This window comes from Mesoplodon mirus (genome assembly GCF_964341445.2).
Source record: "Mesoplodon mirus genome assembly, chromosome: 6".
Classification (NCBI taxonomy): domain Eukaryota; kingdom Metazoa; phylum Chordata; class Mammalia; order Artiodactyla; family Ziphiidae; genus Mesoplodon; species Mesoplodon mirus.
The window spans coordinates 1,235,550-1,258,028 of NC_138982.1; the positions used below are offsets into that span (position 1 = coordinate 1,235,550).

At 36.8% G+C, this 22,479-nt stretch overlaps 1 protein-coding gene across 1 annotated transcript in view; it reads right to left on the minus strand.

The window, feature by feature from the left end:
• The window catches only part of RYK (receptor like tyrosine kinase), a 90,233-nt gene that overhangs the window by 3,333 nt on the left and 64,421 nt on the right, over positions 1-22,479 (minus strand). Inside the window, exons 10-13 of the mRNA XM_082624175.1 lie at positions 20,869-20,938; positions 15,321-15,453; positions 14,258-14,367; positions 13,938-14,097 (exon numbers count right to left, since the gene is read on the minus strand). Coding sequence (XP_082480301.1) covers positions 13,938-14,097; positions 14,258-14,367; positions 15,321-15,453; positions 20,869-20,938 — 473 coding nt within the window. The remainder of the gene's footprint in view (positions 1-13,937; positions 14,098-14,257; positions 14,368-15,320; positions 15,454-20,868; positions 20,939-22,479) is intronic.

Genomic DNA, 22,479 nt, shown 5'->3' on the forward strand with positions numbered 1-22,479 from the left:
TGAGTGGAAATACTGTATTGTAAGCTGCTTATATTAAACATGAAGCGGCATAATATTCGAACGTAGAAGGTGTACACTGTAAGCCCTAGGACAGGTTTCCCACCTTCAGCACTAGTGACACCGTGGACTGGATGAGTCTCTGTCGTGAGAGGCTGTCTCGTGCGTGGCAGGATGCTTAGTTCAGCAGCATCCCTGGCCTCCACCCACTGGATGTCCCAAGCTGTAATAACTGAAAATGTCTCCAGATATTGCCAAATGCCCCACACCCCCAGGAGGGAGGGTGCAAAACTGCCCCCAGTTGAGAGACCCTAAGCCAGACTGATGAAAGAAAATAAAAAGACACAAATAACCAATATGAGGAAGAAAAGAGGGAACATCACTACAGATCCTACAGACGTCAAAGAATATTATAAGCAACTCAACTCTATGCCAACAGATTCAATAACTCAGATGAAATGAACAAATTCCTTGATATATACAAGTTACAAAATAGATACAAGAACAAACAGAAAATCTATACAGCCCAATATTTCTTAGAGAAATTGAATTCGTAATTTAAAATCTTTCCACAAAGAAAACTCTGCATCCAATTTCACTGGATGAATTCTATCAAACTTGAAAGAAAAAAATACAATATCAGTTTCCTAATACAATGTTAGTTTCCTAGGGCTGCCATAACAAAGTACCACAAACTGGGTGACTTAAACAATGGAATTTGCCTCACAGCTCTGGAGGCTAGAAGTCCAAAATCAGGGTGTTGGCAGGGCTACACTCACTCTGAAACCCAGAGGGGAGAACCCTCCCTTGCCTAATCCTACCTTCTGGTAGGTGCTTTGCCAGCCATCCTTGGTGTTCCTTGGTTTGCAGCTGTAGTACTTCAATCTCTGCCTCTGTTTTCACACAACATTCTCCCCTTGCATGCCACTGTCTCTTCTTATAATGATATTGGTCATATTGGATCAAGGTCTGCCTTAATTATGACTTCATCTTAACATTATATCTCTAATGACCCTGTTTCCAAAGAAGGTCACATTCTGAGGTATAGGGGTTAGAACTTCAACCTATCTTTTGGGGGAACACAATTCAAACCACAGTACAATCCTACAGAAACTCTTTCAGAAAACAGGGGAGGATGGAACACTTCTCAACTCATTTTTAGGCCAGCATTATCCTAAATACCAAAACCAAAGAGTTTAGCTTTTTGAAACTTAATTATCTTTTTATTAATTGTTACCATTAAGGGAGAACAACGGCCATCCTTGAGGTCTGTGCTCTGGGAGGAGGGAAAAGACAGGGATCAGATGCAGATGGATGTATATTTTTAAAATCTTCATAGAGACAGAATCTACCGGAATTTCCCTAAACCTATTGGCTTAAGGGGAATCTTCTGTTCTGCTTAAAAATGGAAAAACGATTTCAAATTAATAAAAGTTAAAGGAAGGTGCCTGCTGACATACAGGTGTTTGTCTTTAAACTTTATATGAACTTTTAATAATGACAGTAATTAGTCATTGTAATGCTTAATTTTTAAAATAGTGTCCAGGGCTTCCCTGGTGGCACAGTGGTTAAGTATCCGCCTGCCAATGCAGGGGACATGGGTTCGAGCCCTGGTCCGGAAAGATCCCACATGCCGCGGAGCAACTAAGCCCGTGCGGCACAACTACTGAGCCTGCGCTCTAGAGCCCGCAAGCCACAACTACTGAAGCCCGCCTGCCTAGAGCCCGTGCTCCGCAACAAGAGAAGTCACACAATGAGAAGCCCGTGCACCTCAATAAAGAGTAGCCCCCAGGGCTTCCCTGGTGGTGCAGTGATTGAGAGTCCGCCTGCCGATGCAGGGGACACGGGTTTGTGCCCCGGTCCGGGAAGATCCCACATGCCACAGAGCGGCTGGGCCCGTGAGCCATGGCCGCTGAGCCTGCGCGTCCAGAGCCTGTGCTCTGCAACGGGAGAGGCCACGGCGGTGAGAGGCCCGCGTACCGCAAAAAAAAAAAAAAAAAAAAAAAAAAAAAAAAAAAGAGTAGGCCCCACTGGCCTAGAGAAAGCCCACGTGCAGCAATGAAGAATAAATAAAATCTTTATTTATTTATAAAGCACCCAAAAAATAAAATAAATTTAAAATTTTTTAAATAAATAAATAAAATAGTGTCCAATTGCCACAGGGAAGGTAGTTCACTACACAGATGGAACAGAGCCCAAAGAAGTGAAGCTAGTTGGAAGGGTGTTCCTACCCCTTATTTACAAGATGAGACGGGTCTGTTCTTATTCACTGATTGTGGTAGCAGCTTCGGGGAAGGAATCATCAATCCAAACTAGATTTTGGAGGAAGAAACGATAAGAATTGGTAAGAAGTGGATACTGCCACTTGATGAGTAACCCCATCCACTGACAAGGGATGTTCTACAACTTCTGACTGCAAGACTTTCATGGTAATGCTGGTGGTATCTGAGACCTGGACTGTACACAGGTACCATAACAGTACAAAATATATAAGATGACTTTTAAAAAATACTTCTTTCACATTGTTGTATCCACATTATCACTAAGCACCCATCTCAGTTTCTTATGTTACATATTGCAGCACTAAGAAACACCAAAAAAAGAACAATAAAGCCAAAGGGAAAGTTGCAGTTTCATTTCCTTACAAGCCAACAACCAAAAAAAGTGATTAATTACATGTTGGCTCACCAACCCTCTAAAAAAAATCAAGACCAAATAGCACAAGGATAATTTGTGGAAAACTTGCTCTCTAAAGTCTTCTGATAACTGAACCATTTAAAATTTAGACAGACTTATTCTTATTCTCTTGTTTGACGTCTTTGGAAAGGGGGCAATGAGAAGGTCAGCCTGTTTTTTCCAGAGTTTTATAAAACTTTTATAAAAGGCTCTTGCTACATCCATTTAAAGAACATGTAGAGAATAACAGTGTTCTTCTATTCATCTTATTTCTCTTCTCCCAACTTGTGTTATTTTACAGCTTCTTAATATATAGGATACAAAATTTTTTTTCACTAACAACATATACAGATGTGACTTGTCAAAAAGTATATAATACTCGGGACTTCCCTGGTGGTGCAGTGGTTAAGAATCCGCCTGCCAATGCAGGAGACATGGGTTCGATCCCTGGTCCGAGAAGATCCCACATGCTGTGGAGCAGCTAAGCCTGTGTACCACAACTACTGAGCCTGTGCTCTAGAGCCCGCATGCCACAACTACTGAGCCTGCGCACCTAGAGCCCCCCTGCTCTGCAGCAAGAGAAGCCACCACAATGAGAAGCCCGCACACCGCAACGAAAAGTAGCCCCCCGCTCGCTGCAACTAGAGAAAGCCCATGTGCAGCAATGAAAGACTCAACGCAGCCGAAAATAAGTGAATGAAAATTTAAAAATAAATTTATTTTAAAAAAGTATATAATAATTGTTTTTTACTCTTTGATGTAACGTTCACTAATGTTGGGACTATTCAGAGATTTCCATTCTGTTACTTCAGGCTGACCTCAATATATTACATATGATGAGAAAAAAATTTTGTCCAATTCTAAATGATCTCATCTGACCATAGCAAAAGCATAATCAAGTGTTTTATGGCTAGGCCTTTCTGTTAACACTAGAAACCTAACATCCCTTTCTCATATATGGAAATGGGTTCAGATGACCAAAGTGGAATTAACTTAATGTGGGACAAGTGCTTTCCAAGCTTGAGTAATAAGAAAAATCACCTGGAGTGTTTGTTAAAATTACAGATTCCTTAGCCCCATCCTAGTAATTCTGAGGCCTGGAACTCAATACTTTTAAGAGTCCTAGCTGGGTCTTAAGATCCTGCAAACGTAGGAACTAGTCTTAGATGTGTTAGCAGTGGTGGTCAGACAGCAAAGACAGAAGACAGTTTTTATGTATTTTTATTATAGTATGGCCAACATACAATAAACTGTCCGATTTGATATATTCTCACATATGTATACAGCTCTGAAACAACTGCCACAATCAAGATAATGAACATGTCACTTATCCATCACTTCCCAAAGATTCTTACAGCTCTAATCCTTTCCTCCCAGTCCTCCCACCACCGCCCCACTATCTCCAAATAACCATTAATCTGCTCTCTGCCACTAACATTAGTTTGCATTTTCTAAAATTTCACATAAATGGAATTATTAAAACTGTACATTCTGTCTAGCTTCTTTCACTCAGAATAACGATTCTGAGATTCATCCACGATATATCGACAGTTCATCCCTTTTCACTGCTGAACAGTAGTTCATTGTATGAATACAGCAGTTTACCCACTTACCTGTTGATGGACATTGAATTATTTCCAGGTTTAGCTACTAAAAGTAAGGCTGCTATGAACATCTATGCCCAAGTATTGGTAACGACATATGCTTTCACTTACCTAGGAGCAAAATGACTGGATATGGTATGTACGTGTTTAATGTTTTAAGAAACTGCCACACTGGGAATGGTCCCTGGTGGTCCAGTGGTTAGGAATCTGCTTTCCAATGCAGGGGGTGCAGGTTCGATCCCTGGTCAGGGAACTAAGATCCCACATGCATGGGGCAACTAAGCCCACGTGCCCCAACTGCTGAGCCCACAGGCCTCAACGCGTCACAACTTCAGAGCCCAGGTGCTGCAACAAGGAGCCCTCGTGCCACAACTAGAGAGAAGCCCATGGGCCACAATGAAGATCCTGCGTGCCACAACTAAGACCCAACGTAGCCAAAAATATATAAATTTAAAAAAAATTATTAAGGATAAAATATCTCATACTTAAAAAAAAAACAACAACTGTGAAACTGTTTTCCGAAGCGTATGTACCATATTACATTACCATCAGCAGTATAAGAGAGCTACCGTTCTTCCACATCCTTGCAAAGACTTCAGTCTTCAATTTTAGCCATAGTAATGGGTGGGGAATGGTATTTTGTTGTGGTTTTAGTTTGCATTTTCCTAATGATTAATGATGTTAATCATATTTTCATGTGCTTATTTGCCATTTATATATCTTCACTGGTGAAGTGTCTGTTCAAATATTTTGCCCATTTTTATATTGGGTTGCTTTTTTATTACAGGTTTCCCCTGCTATCTAAAAGTAGAGCATTCCTATGAAAGCTTTTGTAAACAGAAGTGCCATAAAGTGAGGCAGCAATTACTTTAGAACACATCTTACTAACACATGCACAATATAAATCGAGATAAATCACAGGTGCTCACAAGCACAGTTCGAAGCCATGGTGGCTTGATGCTGAGATGCTGAGTGTAGTGTCTGGGGAAGGAGCTTGGCGGGGCCACTCTCACTGCCTGGGGTGCAAGATGCCTCTATAATGGCTGCTACAAAACAAACACTTGAATGCTATTTTTTGCTTTTCACCTTTTTTTCTGTAAAACCAAAAATCTTCTTTGGATTCCTCTTGGTTTGTGAAAACAGGTACTAACATAGGTCTTTTGTAAAAGCGAAGTGGCATAAAGCAAACTTTTGAAAAGTGGGGAATACCTGTACTGAATTTTTAGAGTTCTTTATATATTCTGCAAATATGTCCTTTACCAGATATATGATTTGCAAATATACCCTGAGTGTGACTTGTCTTCTCATTCTCTTAACACTATTTCAAAAAGTACAAGCTTCAAATTTTGATAAAGTCTAATTTGCTCTTTTACAGATCTTGAGTTGGTGTCTTGTCTAAGAAATCTTTGCTTAAGGCAAAGCTCCAAAGATTTTCTTCTATTATTCTCTTCTAGAAGTTTTAGAGTTTTAGGTCGCGCACTTAGATCTGTGATTAATTTTGAGTTAATTTTTGTACATGGAGCAAGGTATAAATTGAAGTTCATTTGTTTTGTAGCTGGATATCCAGCTGCTCCAGGACCATTTGTTTAAAAGAGAATCCTTTCTCCATTGACTTGCCTTTGCGCTTTTGTTGCAAATTAGTTGTCCATACATATGTGGGTCAAATTTTACATACTCTATTCTGTTCCACTGATCTACCTATCTACCTTAAGGCCAAGACCACAACTGTCTTGATTACTGTAATTTGAAATCAGACCTGTAACTTTCTTTTTTCAAAGCTGTTTTGGCTATGGTTCTTTGCCTTTCCATATCAATTTTATCAATCTGTCAACTTATACAAAAAAAAAAGAAAAAGAAAATTAAAAGCCTGCACAGATTTTCTTCAGAAATGTGTTGAATCTATAGGTCAACTTGGAGAGAACTAACATCTCAATATTGAGTTTTCTGGCCAACAAACAAGGTACACCACTCATGTAGGGCTTTAATTTCTCTCAACAGTGTCTCATAGTGTTCACCATATAGGTCTTTCACAATTTTTGTCATATTTATTCCTAAGAATTTCATATTTTATGATGCTTTTGTTTTTAAAAAACTTTAATTTCTGATTTTTATTAGTATGTAGAAATACAACTGACTTTTGTACATTGATCTTATATCCTGTAATCTTTCTAAACTCATTTATTAGTTCTAGTAGCTATTCTGTATATCACATTGGATTTTCTCCATAGACAATCAAGTTGCCCACAAATAAAGAGTTACTTTTTCCTATGCAATATTTTCTTGCCTTTTATTTCCTTTTCTTGCCTTAGTGTACTGGCTAGAACCTTGAGAACAATACTGATGAGAGTGGGTGCCCTTGTCTTGTTACTGTTATTAGGTAAAAAGAATTCAGCCTTTTAGCATTAAGTATGATAACAGCTATAGGGTTTTATTTTTGTTTTTGTAGATGCCCTTTATCAGACTGCTAGGAATTTTTACTAGAAATGAATTTTGGATTTTTTTCTAATACTTTTTCTGCATCTACTGAGATGATCATATGGTTTTTCTTTACTATGTAATACAGTAAACTGCATTGCTTGATTTTTCAAATGATTGAAAAAGCTTGTATTCTTGGGATAAAGCCTATGTGGTCATAGTATCATTTTTAAATATATTCACGGGTTCTAAACTTCTGTTTAATTTTTGCATCTGTGATCATGAGTGATAATGATTTGTACATCAGCTTCAAGGTAATGTTGACTTCACAGAATGAGTTAGAAAGTATTCTCTCCTCAACTTTCTGAAATTGTATAGAATTTTTATTATTTCTTCCTTAAATGTTTGAAGGCATTCAGCAGTGCCCTAGAGTTTAATCTAGACCTAAAATTTTCTTTTGGGGTAGGTTTTTAACTAAATATTAAATTCTGGGGGAATTACCTGGCAGTCCAGTGGTTAGGACTCCACACTTTCACTGCTGAGGGCCTGGCTTTAATCCCTGGGTGGGGAACTAAGCTCCCACGAGCCGCGCAGCAAGGCCAAAAAAAAAAAAAATTTCAATTTTTATATGGCTATTCAGAGTATCTACTTCTGGAGTGACCTTTGAAAATTCTTATCTTAAGAAGAATTTGTCCACTTCACCTACGTGTCTAAATCTATTGGGAAAACGTTGTTCATAAGATTCTCTTACTATTAGTACCTGTGAGAGTCTTTAATACTATCATCTCTCATTCATTATACCGTTAATTTGCAACTTCTTTCCTGATTAGTCTGGCAAAAAATTCATCAATGATATTCTCAGAGTTAAGCATTGGTTTCACTTGATTTTTCTCTACTGTTTTTCTTTTTCATATTTCACTGACTTCCATCTAATCTTTATTATTTCCTTTCACCTACTTACCTGGGATTTAATCTGCTCTTGTTCTAGTTTCTTAAGGTGAAAACTAAGGTCACTAATTTGAGACTTTTCTTCTTTTCTAATATTGATGTTTAATAGTATACATGTCGCCCTTGAGCAGCATCCCCCAAATTTTGAAACGTGTCTTTACTTTCATTCAATTCTAAGTACTTTATAATTTCCCTTTTGATTACTTCCTTGACACATGGGTTACCTGAATGTGTATTATTTAGTTTCTAAATATTTGAGGATTTTCTAGATTCCTTTTTGTTATTGTTGTTGTTTTAATTTATTTTTATTTTTGAGTGCATTGGGTCTTCGTTGCTGCTCGCGGGCTTTCTCTAGTTGTGGTGAGTGAGGGCTACTCTTCATTGCGGTGCACGGGCTTCTCGCTGTGGTGGCTTCTCTTGTTGCAGAGCACGGGCTTCAGTAGTTGTGGCTCATGGGCTCTAGAGCACAGGCTCAGTAGTTGTGGCACACGGGCTTAGTTGCTCCATGGCATGTGGGATCTTCCCAGACCAGGAATTGAACCCGTGTCCCCTGCACTGGCAGGCGGATTCTTAACCACTCTGCCAGCAGGGAAGTACTAGATTCCTATTTTTGATTTCTAATTTAATTCCATTGTGTTCACAAAACACTACTTTGTGTGAATTAAATCCTTTTAAATTTACTGACTTGATCATGATCCAGAATGTGGTCTACCTTAGTAAATATTCCATGTGAACCTGCAGATATGCATTCTGCTGTTGTTGAAGTGTACAATGACTATATAGAAAGTGCATTTTGACTGCATTAGGTATTGAATTTAGTACATGTTGCTAACTCAACTTCAAAAATCAGCAATCTTTAGGCACAGAGTGTCCTACATGACTGAAAAGAGACCAAATCTGTCCTAGGATCTAACAGTGGATGCCTACCAAGCCATCACACATACCTCCTATATATGGTACTTTCCTCCACTGTATCAGATGCTTAGACATTGCTCTATCAGAACACTGGGGCTATTTGAAGGGGATATTAAATAGAATGATAAGGACAAGGCAGGAAAGGAAAGGAAGGACATGGTCACAAGATCTCTTAAGGAAAACATCTATTCTCAAGGAGAGCCAAATACAGAAAATAAATTGAGAGCAACTACTTGATCACAAGACAGGAACTGGTCACTCTGAAAATATATTAACTGTTCCTAAAGTAAATCCATTTATTCCTCATTCCCAGGAAATATTAGGACTATTTCATAACACTAAACAATATTTTCTTAATGTTAATAAAATTAAACTTTAAATCTTTATTTCCTAAAGTAATGTCTGAATGATTTTTTCACCTCTCCAGCTTTTTTCTAATGTTTTTTAATCAATTCATCTTAACATGAATATTTAAATAGTAAGTCTAAGATTGTTGATGTGTAAAATGTACAACCATAATGGAAACAAATTAAATAATGGGACTCTAAGTATTATTCTAAAATTAATAATGAAGAAATGGAGTAAAATAGAAAGTTTTCTATTCTTTTAAAAATAATAAGCATTCTCTGAAAACTATAGCTCTCTCTGATACCACAGTAGTTCAGAAGACCTCTCTTCATGGGCATATTATGAATGTGAGTTTCTCCTGCGCAAGTCTGTTCAGGGTTGTGGCAGTGACTTTCCATGGCACTGGGCAAAGAGGAGCAATAAGAAGCACTCTGCAGCAAACAGAGTATCTGCATAACTACAGATTTCTCTCCTTCTTCTGGAGATAATCTCTAATGTTCACAAAAGAAATAATGTCACGGAACACACTTTCATATGCCCTGCACCCTAAAAACTGTTCAAATACCTTAAAGGATCTCCTCATTGCCATAAACCACGCTGATAAGACTAACATGGAAATCATTTCCTTGACTTGTTTTTTTCCCAAGAAAATGCTTTGTAAACACAATGTAATACCATAAAGGCAAGAAAACCACCAAGAAAAAACTCTTAATTGTGTATTCCTGATTGCATTCAGTCTCTTAATAGAAGGTAGCCTCTTACAGAATTATGTTAGCTACTATAACTAGCTAAATAATTCAAAGAAGACATAAATCAAGAAATCTATTTTCAAATAAAGGAAAAGAAAGTCACCAAGAAAGATCTATGGCAGTACCACATCTGATGAAAACAGAATAAAAACAATATCCAGAAATTCTTAATAATGGCTATGATGATGTCATATCTTAGAATAATATGAGAGATTTATAACTAGTCAAATCTGGTTGTGCATATTTCCTAAGTTCAAGAGTTAAAAGCTGATATTAACATTATAATAATCTTGACATAGTAAAATATTGAATCCTTCCAGTAAAAACTGTTAAAACACAACCCAGAAATGCAATGTATTATTTTTAAGACAGAAAACAGTAATGTGTTTCCAAATAAATCAGGGAGAATTTTTAACTATAAAGGAATGCAAAAATGTTAAGAGTCTTTTAAAGGGCAGAGAAAATGTTCCCTCCAAGGCAGTAATATCATTTGTTAGATGCTACGTTAATAGCTAAAATATGTATTTTACATGTGTAGATATTCTGGGGCGAATGGGGTTACATTACTTATTTTGCATTTGACTCTGAATGAAGTTTTACAGCCCAAAAGTAGAATATTAAATGTAACTTTTTAAAACCCCAACTTTTCATAAAGGAAAAGTGGAAACACAGCATAACGATTATGTATACACATTTCAATACAAATGTTAAAAAGCAATTTAACATGTGTGCTTCAACATAAGAATTCAAAAAATACTCAATCCCACAAAACAGAAAGGCAGGATTTTTACACTAAATAGCCCCATCACAGTCATAGGAAACAGAACAGTATTCCCATTCCTTTCAATCTCAATTATCCAAGGCAAAAGATATTTAGGGGAAAAATACATTTTAAAGGAAATGAATTTATAAGAATCTAAAGAAGAAAAATCTGAACATTTTAGGAGTTGACCATGTTAAACGTGAATCAATGTGGGTATTCTCACCATCACATTCTAAGTACAGCTCAGAAGAACTTGGGTCACACAGACGTTTCAAGGAAGTTTATGCCAAGACATGCTAAAAGTGGTCATGATTTTAAAGTAATTCTCCTGTTAAGGCAAGTTCTTACACAAAATATGTGAACTGTTGCAAAGTTTGTAAAATATCATAATTGTAAGAATAACTAATTCTAAGTATGATTTTGAAATATTTGCTTAACCAATCCATATATCCTCTACATGGACTTTACCAACTAATACAGCACAGTGTACCCAGCTGAAGAGATGTAGATCACGTTGCTTAGAAATGTATTATTAACTTTAGTCTCATTAGTTGAAGTGTATCATCTAATTTCCACTCTGGAGTTCCTGTGAAATATGCGATCATAAGTGTTATAAAAAAATTCCTAAAAAAAACTTCCTATCACTGTTTAAATATACAATGGAATACTTACATAGAAATAAGCAAATACATTAAATTAAGCATGCATAGATTGGGGGCTTCCACTGTGCAAGCTAACAGTACTACTGGCCATCTTGCACACCCCTCTGAAATATTACTTATCAATATTCCTTTTTCTAAGAGAATAATCAAACAATTCCCAATCTCCTTGAAGTTACATGGCATCTTTGTATTATAGACTGCCATCTAAGAAACATCTTCTATTTCCTGCCCAATAGACTAGTTTTGGGTTCACCACAACTGCCACCTCATTTCTATAAGGCAACTATGCTATATTTCAATGAGTAATAAAATCATAAAATTTTAAAATCAACCATTAAAAAGAATATTAACATCCCAAAGAGATGAGTGAATTAATCTTTAAAATCAAATATGGAATTATATTTTCAAAGAAGATGTGAGGAAAGTGTCTTTTAGTTTTCTACATTCAAAAATGTTCAGATGCAGGCTTTTCTACTAAAGGGGTGGATTTGAAAACCATGTAGCTCTAATTCAACTGATATTATGTTTTAGAACTATGTTCTAAAACCAAAGTTAAACTCAATATTTTCCCCATGAAAACAGCTTTGCTTAATGTAGAAACTGGTAAAGAATTCCACCTACAATTCAGAACTTCTGAATAAAGATTTGGCAACCTGAAAAACAAGCACGTGAGTATAACTGGTCCTTACTGTCATTCAATACAGCAGCTGTTTGCTAGCCTAAATCAAGCTCTGCTTTCCTTTTTTTTAAACATCATTTGAGAAAAATAAACATCAAAAACAAAGAAAGCAGTCCCTCCTTCCCCCAAAAGAAGTCCAGGTTCTCTTTAGATAACTATGAGAACTATGTAAGTTGCTTGGCCTATTTGTATTGCTTTACTTGGAATTTTAACTTCTTGACATTAATGTTAGAGAAGTTTTATTTTATTATCACAGCTCTGGAAGAACAGACTAGGTCTAGTTTCCCACTGCTATACAAGCTGAACCCTCAGGGCTCTGTGTCTAAGAATCAGGATTTATTCCTCCCACCTCCACCCATTCTCCAAAAGGCCCCATGCCTCTGGCTGGGAAAGACTGTGGCAACAAGTTTCCATCCACTATTAACTTTTGCAGCTGCTCCATGAAGCAGAAAACATCCTTCGCATCATCACTCATATCTATTCTGCCTATCTCACAAGTGTCAGGTAAGTTTTTTTTCTTTTCAGAGAGTAGTTGATTTTAAATTAAGTTAAAACAAAGTATTTTGAAGATATGCATAATGAAAGACCTTCACTTACAGGAAAAAAGTTTAAAAACTATATATGTAACTTGTTCATTCACATCAAGTGAGCACATTTCATCAAAACACTTGGTATGCAGAAAGGCACAATATATCAAATAGCTAACCTAGCTCCCGAAAAAGAAAAAAAAATTAAATTAAAAGACTATAATAACAAGAGAGGGTTCCTCCCTTAACAAACCATTTCAAGGATTTTAAATTGGAAGATTAGTTTTTCAATAAGGTAATCTTAGGTAATTTCAATTACTGAGTGTAGTGGATTGAATGGTGGCCCCAAAGATATGTCCACATTCTAATCCCCGAAACCTATAGATATTACCTTATATGACAAAAGATGTGATTAAGTTAAGGACCTTGAAAGTAGAAACATATCCTGGATTATGAGATAAATCCTAAATGCAATCATATGTATCACTGTAAGAGAGAGGCAGAGGGAGTTTCGAGAGACAGACACATGGAGGATAAGGTGATATGAACATGGAGCAGAGAGATGCAGCCACAAGCCAAGGAGTGCCAAGAGCCACCAGAAGCTGGGAGAGGCAAGGACCGTTTCTCCCTTAAGGTCTCTGGAGGGAGCACGGCCCTGCCTACACCCTGATTTCAAACATGTGGCTTCCAGAATTCAACTGTGAGAGAATAAGCCTCTGCTGTTTTACCACCAAGGTTGTTGCAATCTGTTACAGCAGCCACAGAACACTAATACACTGAGGGAAATTGTGTATTAAAAGAGTAGTCCTTAACCCACACAAACTTAGTAAAAGGGAAACCCTATATTATAAATAAAATATATCACTGAGACACAAGATATAATGATATGGTAAGCCCAATTTTTATAGCTGAAACTTTGAAGCAAATTACTCTATAAAATTTTACATGTAACACTAACAGGTATTGAGTGATACAGGGGGACCTTATAAGCAGAAGTTTTACCTAATCTCTAAATATTCAGCTATAATAATAAAGTGCATTAATCAAGAGATAGGGAAATACATTAATTTTCCAAATCAAACTAAAAAAGTGGCAGAAATTAAAAACAATTAAAATGCCTACAAAATACACGCGAGTAACTGTGGCTTCTGAAACTATACATCACTAAGTGTAAAGGATCCCACTATATGATCTGCTTGAATAGACAGAACCACCCAGAAACTGACAAAAAGGAAGAGAGTGACATCTGGGGAACTGTAAGTTACACAGGCCACAAAACTCGGAAGAGGTCGTTTGAAAAAAAGAAAACAATAAATCTTTACTATCTGACAGCCACCTGGTCATTCTGAGACTTAAAAAACCCAACTTCAGTATCATCACCTTTAAAACCGGGATAGTGTCTGCCTATCTCATAGTGTTAATAGCCCCCTCACAGGTTATCGTGAGGATGGAATGAGATTACACGCAGTGATGGGCCATGGTTTGGGGCACAGCTTATCTCCACAAACTAGCTGACAGTTAGAAAGCTCACTATACTTGCTTTCTGAATAAGACATTTCAGGGAACCGTTACCAGATTTAAACAACTGAAACACGTTTTAAAAGCCTTTGGAGCCTCCTCCACTCTGCTGGTATCTGGGGGTCCCAGCACTCACCACATCACTAGCACTGGAGAACTCGTTATTAACCAGACCTTCGAGAGCCATCCAGCGAACCGGCCTGTTTTCGTTGTCTCCCAGACAATGATAGTCCATAGGGAACAAGTCTCTGGAGAGGGCACTGTCTGTGATCTTAACTTGAAGTGTGTCGTCGATGCTGAAAAGTAGACATGAACATCAAATACAATTGAATACTGAAAAAATATGAACCACTGTCACTCATAAATACAACACAGTTCCCACTGTGACTCCTGGAGAGATCCCAAATCCAGGGAACACTAAACATCAAATGACAGTGACAAGCTCATGGCACCCACACGCAGTTCCTAGCAGCCAGGTCTCTGTGGATGACTTCCCTTCTGGCCAGATAGCTCATTCCACAGGCAATCTGAATAGCCATGTGGACCAGGTCTTGTTGAGAAATTGCCTGTGGTAACAGAAAATGACAATGTTTGCAGTTAGCACAAAAACGTTGATGGTAGTTACTTTATTCCACAATCTTACTCCATCCCAAAGTACACCTACACATTAAGGTTTAAAAAGCTACTTCTTGACCAAGAACACGTTCCCATAGCTTCCTATACTTATACCTACTACAGTACTTAACACTCTGTACTGTAATTTACCGTTTCCTTCACTCTCATCTGTGAGGTGTGTCTCCCCAACATCCAGCATACACAGTAGCAGCTCAATAAACATCTGTTCAATGAATGCTGAATTCTAAGGGTACTATTACCAATGTTTATTATTCAATGACTTGTTCTTTTCTTTTACAACACTAAGCTTTTATTAGGTTATCCCCCGGGGACCATTTTCAAACTAATGCTAGTTTACAGCTCTCTCTGATGTGCTCCTCCAGAGCTAGTGTGCCAGGACTGTAGGTTGAGGAATGAAATTCTTCCCCAGGTGATGCTGGCAGGCTATGGCTGCCAACCACTTGCTGGAAACCCTGGCTGCCAAATTATCACCCACAATCTACACCTCCAGCTACCACCAGCTTTTTTTTTTTTTTGTACAACATGGACCAAATGGCTCTGTAAGGTCTATTTCCATTCCTAGAAGGGAGTTCTAGTACAAGTACCTCCAAAGAGTTATGAGGAAAATGACTGAGATGGTGTCACAGAGGGTTTGAGGTGATTATGAATAATACACAATGGTTATACATGGAAAACCTTCAGCATCAGCAGAGTGTAAGCCTCAAGACAGGAATCAGAAACCATCTCCCTCTAAACCAACAGGTTAGCAGTATCTTCTAGTTCAACTTGAGTTTCTTTTTACAGACTTCTAAACAGTTTATATATAGGAATGTTAACATCTACCTTCAAAGATATTATTAGAAGCTACTGGTAAATAATTGCTATTTGGGCAAATATTTCTCACCTGTGGATTATTGGCCTCTACTAATTTGCACTGCCGTAAAAACAATTTAAGATTCCCCCAATTCATGTAAGGCAATATCACCATGGGCTTTTCTCCTTCTTCTATACAGACATGGGTAATAGGAAGAAGATTTCTATAAAATAATAAGAAATCAGGAGAAACACAAGTGAAATCTGAAACTTCAGGGGGTTATTTTTAATAAAAAGTAATAAAATAAAGATAACCTAAAACAAAACAAGAAAATCTCAAACTTACTTAAAAACATATAACCATTAAAAATGTAAAATTATAAATGCTCTTTTAGACTAGACTTTAATGTTTTCCACATATCCACTTTCTTGATAGGGAAAAATTATAAACTCAGAACTTGTTTCCTGTGGACTAGATTCTCTTAAGACACACTCTACCCACACTAAATCTCTACCCTAAAGGGTAATCAAAGGGACCGAAAAAATGACTTGATCATGAGCATATGATAACAGCCCATTTGGTTCATTATCACACTTAAAAAAAAAACAAGGGCCCCAACGCAAGGTTGCAGAAAAGAATATGATAATCAAGAGCTTGAAACTGTCACAAAATGCCAAGAAGCTCTTAGCAGGTCACATGGGATTTCTAAATCCTAAATTTACCATTTACTGTCTGTGTGACCATCTCTCTTGGCCTTAGTTTCCATACCTCTAACATAGGGATCCCACCAGCCATACAATGTTGCTGTGATATACAAATAAGGCCAAGCACGCAGTAAAAAAAAATCTTGTTCCTTTTAAAATCTCCATGGCACACATAAATACTTTCATCCTATTGCCTAATGACACGTTTGCCATTGGTACCTGGAAATAACTTAATTTTTCCCCAGGCTATGTAACTTTTTACATAATTACCTCATTTCCCCCACTAAGCTGAAAATTCCTGGATGGCAAAAACTAAAGTGAACTCCTTTTTTACACCCAATGCTTTGTACTCTGTGCCACAGAAATAAGCATTTAATAAATATTTGATAAGTAACACCAAACAACAACCTGAAAAACATTCTTCCTCCTTAACTTGGAAAATTCTGCCTCTAAGGATATTAATAAGGAAATATTATTACACATATGAAAGCTATGCGAACAAGGATAGTTAATGCCGTATTACTAGTAAAAGCTGCAAACAACAAGATTGTCCCAAAGTAAGGAAGTACAGCCAAATAATAGGACAGTACGTAACAATTAAACAGTCACAAAGGGGTGTTACAAGAATATGAGTAAAAGCTTACTTATAGGAACGCAAGATACAAAAGTCACATATGTTTGCAGGATAATTACAAGTATGGGGGCAAATACAACTCTGCAGAGAAGTATGCCAAGAGCTGTTGTTTTTGAGTTGTGAGACTTTGGATCATTTCTACCTTGCTTTTCTGTATTTCCTAAATTGTCTCAATTGAGTATGTATCTCTTTTAAAACCACAGTCACACAATTCTGGCCTAACAGTGCAGAAGTGAAAGCTGTGGGCCCCCCTCCTGCTGTGCAGAAGTTACTAACAGGGAAAGCACTGACCCTGAGGAGCCGGGAAAATGAGGACTCAGAGATCAGTAAACCTGTATGCGGCAACTTCTCTGTAAGGCTTCTGCTTGCCTTACAGCCCAAGAGTGGCAGTGATGATTAGTCCCACTTTACAGATGAGGGAATCCATGAAGGGGGTAAGGGGTAAGGTAATCTGCCAAGGAGAAACAGCAAGCACATAGAAGGAAAAATTCAGTCTTCATCTGATTCTAAAAACCTTGTGCTTTCCACTGGATCACTGGACATTCCCTCCCAGGGGAGCAAGACAGAGCCTGTTTTCACACCAAGTCCCACACATACTAAAATGACTAGAGCAGGAGGATGGAGGGAGGGGGAACTGGAGGAAGGCAGTCAAAGGTACAAACTTCCAGTTATAAATAAGTACTAGGGATGTACTGTACAACCTGACGACTACAGCTAACACTGCTGTGTGATATACAGGAGAGTGGGTAAGAGAGTAAATCCTAAGAGCTCTCATCACAAGGAGAAAATTTTCTTTCTTCTTTCTTTCCCTTTTATTGTATCTATATGAGAAGATGGATGTTAGCTGAACCTACTATGGTAATCATTTCACAATATATGCAAATCAAACCATCCTGCTGTATGTTTTAAACTTATACAGTGAGGTATGTCAATTATTTCTCAATAAAAGTGGGAAAAAATGACTACAGCAGGTGAACCTACCATGATTTCAGGAGTAATGTGAAGAGCTGCCCCATCTCTTTAACCCTCCCAAAATTAATTCTCTGCACCCTTCCTCATGACTGAAATTCACTGGGCAAAGTTAAAGGAATCTGACCCAAACACAGGAAGTTTGCTGGATGAGATCAAATCATTTATTCTATCACCAGAGGATTAAACGCCCTCCGGGAGAAGTAACAAGCTGCATGAAAATGTTTCAAAGAACAAACGGCTGCTCTTCATTCTGCCCAGTTTATAAAGGAAAGGAAGATAAAGAGGAAGATCTGGGATCTATAGGAAGAGTGGATGAGGCAGAAGCAGGTGCTATAGAGGAAAGGCAGGTTCTGCAGGGACTTGAGGCAAGAACTGGTCCAGTTCTCAGTCTTGCCGAGCGTGCCTGCAGAGTGAGAGCCGTGAGGCGTTCAGCAAAGTGCCCATCATCAGGCACCCTTGGGCCAATGGAGAGTCAAACTACAAGCAGAAATAGCTTGAGTACTTTTTATAAAGCATGTCTGATGGAATTTAAATAGATCGACAGCTAACTTTTATTTATACAGCTATTTTAACTTATAATAAAAATTATTCTCAAAAATTCCAGTGGAAAAAGGAATGAAAAGAAAGAATTTCAAGATGCTTTAAAATATTTCAACACTTTAAAACTCTTAATCATGGAATGTTAAAACATGAAGTAAACATGATGAATTACATACCAAAACTAGTTTTTTAAAAAAGGTAAAATCAGAAACCAGGTGTCATTTCTTGCTGAGTGTACTGAGTTTGCTTGATAAATTCTATGATCACTGAAGATCATTATTTCATTTTTAACCCTCATGCCTAGCAGTGTTCCAAGTGCAAAATGGGCACTTAATGAATGAGAACGTATGCATACACAGAGCCATGGACAGTCTAGACATCAGGGGTCAAAAGAAATGTGTTATAGGCCCTAGTCCCCTTAAAAATGAAATAAATTGCTACAGTGAGTAGAAAGAACCATATACTTTCTACATACTGACAATGTGTTTTTGCTCATTAAAAACCAGGAGTCCTGGTATCACTTTATGATGAGGAAGAACAATTAACCAGGATCAAACCATAACTTGCCTTTAGAAGACATTCCCTGATCACTGAATGTACAGTAACAAATAACCCTAATTCAGTATAGGTCATCCTATTCCACCACCTAAGTGTATCCCGGGGCTAGTAATTCATCCTAGTTGGATGCTGGAAAATCCTATAGCTTAAAGCTGCCTGAGAAAATGCTGCAGATGCTTGCTCTGAACGTTTTTCAGCCAAAGCACCTTTGGGCTACTGTGGATATAAAACTGCTTCTTGAGAAAATCCTGGCTTTGTCTATATTTATCCCTGCCACCCACTTCTGTGCTGATGTGGTACAGACATTTCATCAAGGTAAGAATACTAGCTAAGTACCTAAGTACTAGGTTAACATTACATACTAGTATTAAACACTCTGGTTCTTCCCGCTAGGGTCAGCATAATAAATCAAGTACTCCCAACATTGCCAAAAAGGACATTCCCAATTGATCATTACCCAGTTCTTGCTTTGTTACTCAGAGGAAACAAAATGTGTGGGGTTTTTTTAGAAAATATAGTCTAAAGGGTAAGTTATCTATCCATTCCTCTGCAAATGAGTTCTATTCTTGGAATGAATCAGTGAATCAGGTCAATGGAAGGTAACAATCTTAAACCACATGACTTTAACCCTTCAAAAGGACATCTTTAGTCCCTCATTACTGTCTGGTCAATTTTTTTCAAATGTCTCTGGCTTTTTTATTTTCAATGAAACTAAAAAGTGTATCTGTTCATTATCTTAATCAATGTCCCAAGTATATGATAAGGCTAATGACATCTGTCTCAGAATGTGAAACCAGAAAAAGTTTTCTCCCCAAGAAACATGTACACTTCCTTCCCTTCTAATACTGAGATGTATCAAACTTTGTTTCCTTCAGCCTTGCTTGCCCAGAAGCTGAGTTGTTTTATGTTCAATCACAGTAAAAATAATTGTCTCCTTAATATTGGCTTATTTGTCTTCTTTTCCACCATCAAAATGCCAAAAAACTCAGTTTCATTTTCATTACCATTTTATTGATCTTACTATAGCTGCCTTCTTTTTAGGTTCTCAAATTCTTTTGACTATGAACCAAAGTATAAATAAAATTCAAAAATAAAACTCTGCATAGTCATCTTATTTTTTGGCAGAACTCAAGTAACTGCTCAAAGTACACAGAAAAGCACAATGCATAATGCCTTTTGCACACATCACTTTCTATCTTTTTTTTCCCGGAAGTCCATAAATATCTTCCAACAATGACGGTCACCATTCCATTTTTTAAACATATGTGATCAAATTTTCAGTAGGCACCCAAATTAAGCTGACTCTGTATAGTGCTTTAAAACAACAACAAAAACCTTGCCCAAACATTGATACTGAACATTTTGATACTATAATTACGCCCTTTTTGGCTCAGAAGATAGAATCTCGTTATAGCTCTGTGAAAAGGACCGATATAAAGCTTTTAAAAAAAGTTCTTCATATACAGAACTGTAAGTATTTTTTAAAAATCATACTGCAAACTAATGATAGGAGACTGGTTAAATAAAGTGTGGTGCATCCATTCAATGAACTACTATGCAGTCTTTTTAAATGTGGATGTGAATTTATAGTTACTTACATGAAAAGTTAGATACATTGTTTTGCCATATCAAGAAGTGTGTTAACCTTGTTAAAGATAATGGTATTGTGATTATATAGAAAAATGTCCTCAACTTTTTGGAAAATGCATGCTGGAAATGCCTTGAAAGTGCTGAGATATCCAATTTAGTTTAAAATATTTCCACACTTGCAAATATCTATCTATATCTACCTAAATAGATGATAGATACATAAACATGCACAGCAAAAATGGCAAATGTTAACCACCAATGAATTCAGGAGGTGGGCTTACTGGTGTTTATTATTCTTTTCTTCGGTGCTCTACATGTTCAACATTTCATAACAAATATTTTTTAGCATATGTATGTCATTATCCTACTTTTTAAAGGGAAAGATGCACATAAATATAAACTCCTTCCTGAAAGCTCAGCTATAATTATCCAGATGTGGGCTTACATACTCTTCTTTATATTTTACTGTGTTTTTAAATTTTGTGCAATGAGCATGCATTTCGCTTTTACATTCAGGAAAAAATAAATTATGCTATTCCAGAAATGCTTTCTATTAACAGCACATTACAACATTCTTAAAACTGTAGCATACAATGCTACCATGCTCAACACTTAAATGCTGGGTGGTTTCTCCTCTCACCTGTGATGAAGACCTCGTAGCTTACAACTTTCAGTGAGCATCATTGTCACCTGAATTTCAGAAGCTTGATCTACATAAAGAAAAGGACACTGTCATATATAGTATGATAATATTATACATATGACATCAATATTTTCTGGTATTAGTAAGTAACTATCTCAGACTGTATGGTAAATTTCATTAAAAGTTACAGGCAAATCTAAATAGGTCTAGCCTAAAATTCTATTGTAGTAGGTACAGTCTCACTGACAAAGTCAACATCTACAGATGCCATTAAGGATAAGTTTGACTACGTAAAAATCAGAAATTAGTAAGGTTCCAGAAACAAAGTAGACAAAGTAATAACAGACTGGAAAAATATCTGTAACACATAAGGCATATAAAGGGCTGATTTCGTCTTTCCCCCCCTTCTTTAAAGAACTCATACGATAAGAAAAAAAACTGAAAAAGAGGCAAAGGATATAAACATATAGTTTACTAAAAAAACAACACAAATGACCAGCAAAATTAAAAAAATGACTTTCTGCCTCATTCCTCAGTAAAGAAATGCAAATTAAACGAGGAGATGCCATTTTCCTCATCAGATTGGAAGAGACAAAAAAGTCAGCTACCTGTCAGTTTGGGCAAGAGTGTGAGGAAACAGGCTCATCCACAGTATCTTGGGTAGGTGGGGGAAACAACATCTAACAAAATTTTTAATACCTTTTACCATCATCAATCCCGCTGCTAAGAGTCTACTCACAAAAGCTCATCTATATATAACATAACAAGAATACTGTTCAATTATAACAGCAAAAAAACTCAAAACAACCGAAGACCAAAGTGCCCATCACAGAGAACTAGTTAAATTAGCACGTAAGAATAATATGTAGCTACCTTAAGAAAAAAAAGTCAGATTTACATGTACTGACAGAGGAAAATCTGCAAGACATATTAAATTTTAAAAGCAAGATGAAAAACTGTGTTTGTGCAATCAGTTATATTTCAAAATCGAATTTATTTGGAAAATTAGATATATTTGGCTGTGTTTTTCTTCTTACTCACAGAGGGAATCATAAGAAATTGTTTATGGTGGTTATTTTTAGAGATACGAGAATTTACATTTTGCACCTTTCTGTCCTGTTTAAACTTTCTAACCTTACAAACATAAAATTAGAAAAAAATGACCACAGGAGTTCTGACTGGAGATTGTGGTGCATTTTATTGTTTTCTTCTTCTTACCTCTATGTGGTTAAACAAATAAAAAGTACTATTATATTAGTAGAAAAAGATTTAAATTTTCATATAATAGCCCAAATTAGCATGATTATTCCATTTTATTTTTAGCTTCTGAACTCATGGTTTTTGGTCCAGGTAACAAACAGAACTAAAATTGGCTTTTAGTTCAATGTTTTTGAAATAAAACATGATAATGCAATTTACCAATATCTTTAGCCTGCACCTTCAAAAGAATTTGAAGCCATTAAATATCTGCACAAATCTACAAGGATGCCTCCTCTTATAGGGACCACTATTTTAATAAGTATAGAGGATTTTCTCCCCTGTCTGAAAAGAACATTTCCATTAAGTGAATAGTATATTTTCATTATAAAATTGAAAATGAGTTTTAAT